Here is a 2,937-nt window from a genome sequence, read left to right as displayed (position 1 = left end):
TATCAATCCTCAATTTATTATCTCGGGAAAAAAATTGTCCTATTTGGTGTGCAAGTGGCGACGCGGTCTTGAGTTATTAATATGAACCGTGTTGTCTTTTTTCTATTTTGGTACTTTGGTACAGTTCGTAACCGTGTTGTACCGTTGTTTACTTTATTATTAAAGTTCCGAGAACTGATGGCATCCTTGTAATAATAAGCAATTTCAAGGGCTCTATTATACCTGCTACAATATAAAACAGGGTTGGTTGACTTGGTTCTAACAAGAGCAGACACCATGCACACCACTTCCAGCGATATTGGCACTGTGAACGCTGAAAAAATGTTTCCGAGGGCGTTTTTCTTCGAAAACCTCTTCTTCTTTTTCTTTCGCGTTATCTCTAGACAGTTCAGCAACCCTAAAGGTCTGCAAAGAAGCTTGAGCAATGTCCATGGAGCCCATGGAAAATACCAGAAGTACGCTTCTCTTTCTTTTAGATCAGACTTATCAACCAAAACCTTGGTCTTTAATGTGGAAGGAACCTTGCTGAAATCATACTCTTTGTTTCCTTACTTTATGCTCGTGGCTTTTGAAGCTGGAAGCCTATTAAGGGCCCTTGTTCTCTTTCTGTCATACCCATTTATTTGCTTAGTTGGTCAAGATATGGGCTTAAAGATAATGGTGATGGTTTGCTTCTTCGGGATAAAAAGAGAGAGCTTTAGGGTTGGAAGTGCTGTTTTGCCGAAGTTTTTCTTGGAGGATGTAGGGTTGGAGGCATTTGAGGAATTGAAAAGAGGAGGGAGGAAAGTGGCCGTGAGTGATCACTTCCCTCAAGTCATGATTGAAAGTTTCCTCAGAGACTACTTGGATGTTAACTGTGTTCTTGGGAGGGAGCTAAAGACGAGCTGTGGGTATTTTTTGGGACTCTTGGAAGAGAAGAAGAAAGAAATGCTAAACTTGGAGGAGATACTTGGAGAGGATAGTGTTATTAGCCATGATATCATTGGTATTAGTCGGTTAAATAGCTCTCTTGATCATCCTTTATTTTCCCATTGCAAGGTGAGCTTTTCTTTTTCCGAACATCTTCATATATGTATCCTTTGTTTTTGTTTTTTTCTTGAGCCGTAAACCAACATTTGCATGCGTTTGCCTTGTGTATATAAGCAATATTTGAGTCCTTTGTTAAGTACTATTTGCCTATATCTGCATGTTTTGAGAATATATTTTAGTAACAATTAACGGAAAGGGACAATGAATTGTTTCCTTTTTTATATATAATAAAGGGACATTGATTTATTTATCTATTTTGGCGGAGAGGGGAGAGGGGAGAGGGGCATTGATTAATTTGATGATAATATTGTTAATTCTTTAACATTTCCTTTATTCTTTGGTACATTTTTAATTAGTTTTCAACTTCGAGACTCGTTTATGAAGGAAAATTGAAAATTATAACTACCCGAGATTTCTGCTGGTTACATTTATTTTTGTTTCCTTGCATGACTACTCTAAACTTCTCGTACTTAATGCTGCTTTCTTGCTTTCTCACAACAGGAGATTTACTTGGTCAAAAGGGTAGACAAGAGAAGCTGGCAACACCTCCCAAGAGACAGATACCCTAAACCCCTTATTTTCCACGATGGTAGACTTGCTCTAAGACCAACCCCGCTGGCCACTCTAGCATTATTCATGTGGGTCCCTTTTGGCTTCGTCCTCGCCTTGATCAGGGCCGCTATGGCTTTAACTCTTCCATACAGCATGTCCATTCCCACACTGACTTTCACGGGGGTTAAAGTAGCGATATCAAGACCCAAATTGTCTCCTTCAGCGCTTCGAAGCTCAAAACAAAATGAATCCAAAAAAGGCCTCCTTTATGTCTGCAATCATAGAACATTACTAGATCCTCTGTACCTTTCTTTCGCATTAAAGAAAAATTTCACTGCTGTCACATACAGCCTTAGTAGATTGTCAGAGATACTGTCACCAATCAGGACCGTTCGCTTAACTCGTGATCGTGAACAAGATGCAAAGATGATGGAGAGGCTGTTAAATCAAGGGGATCTTGTGGTCTGTCCAGAAGGAACCACATGTAGAGAGCCATACCTCCTGAGATTTAGCCCGTTATTTGCAGAGATGAGCGATGACATAGTGCCTGTGGCTTTGGACGCCCATGTGAGCATGTTTTATGGCACAACCGCTGGTGGGCTCAAGTGCCTAGACCCACTTTTCTTCCTCATGAACCCCCGACCAAGTTACACTATTCAGTTGCTCGACGGCGTATCTGGACTGTCCACGTGCCAGGACAGTGATAAATCGAGATTTGATGTTGCCAATTACGTGCAGAGTGAGATTGGCAAGGCATTGAGCTTCGAGTGCACCAAGCTTACAAGAAGAGACAAGTACTTGATTTTAGCCGGCAATGAAGGCATAACTTGCAACCAACGGTGAAATCCAAATTTTCCTAACCAGATTTGAGCGTCGAGAACGTTCAAATTTGCTGTATGTCAAGGGCACCATTGAATTGTTTATTGTTTATTGTTGTTGTGGGCAGATAGCTCGGTGGCACTCTATTTGTTTATTTTAGTTAGTTTTTGTTTTTATTTTTTATAGCTAACTGTAAAACATCAGGCTAGTGTCATATGATGTCCCTTTATTGTATCACTCTATTTGTTTATTGTTGTGGGCAGATAGGTCTCGCTTGAGTTTTGACAGGATGTAATTATATGTTAGAATCAATTTCTAAAGTTGTTCTTGTGAGATAATTTGAGTGATTACTAAGTTCATAGGGTAACACTACACTATGGCACAAATAAAATAAAAAATAGCATAAGAAAATATATTTAGGTTATAAAGAGTTAAGTCTGACTGAACAAGATGTAAATCTTAGAAAAAACATTACTGGACTTCTTATCTAATTTAAATTTAAATTAAATTGTATCAGAATTATATTGATATAATCTA

General features: G+C 39.0%; 1 protein-coding gene across 1 annotated transcript; it reads left to right on the top strand.

The window, feature by feature from the left end:
- The first annotated feature begins 273 nt into the window (after positions 1-273).
- LOC118046892 (probable glycerol-3-phosphate acyltransferase 3) lies at positions 274-2,736 on the top strand. The gene is made up of 2 exons (XM_035055978.2): positions 274-1,038; positions 1,531-2,736. Exons 1-2 carry the CDS (start codon positions 277-279, stop codon positions 2,422-2,424), a joined length of 1,656 nt encoding a protein of 551 aa, XP_034911869.1. The 5' UTR covers positions 274-276; the 3' UTR covers positions 2,425-2,736.
- The last annotated feature ends 201 nt before the right edge of the window (positions 2,737-2,937 follow it).

Source organism: Populus alba, chromosome 2 (genome assembly GCF_005239225.2).
Source record: "Populus alba chromosome 2, ASM523922v2, whole genome shotgun sequence".
Taxonomy (NCBI): Eukaryota; Viridiplantae; Streptophyta; class Magnoliopsida; order Malpighiales; family Salicaceae; genus Populus; species Populus alba.
The sequence above is the reverse complement of the archived record's forward strand: the minus strand, read 5'-3'. Positions and strand labels throughout refer to the sequence as shown.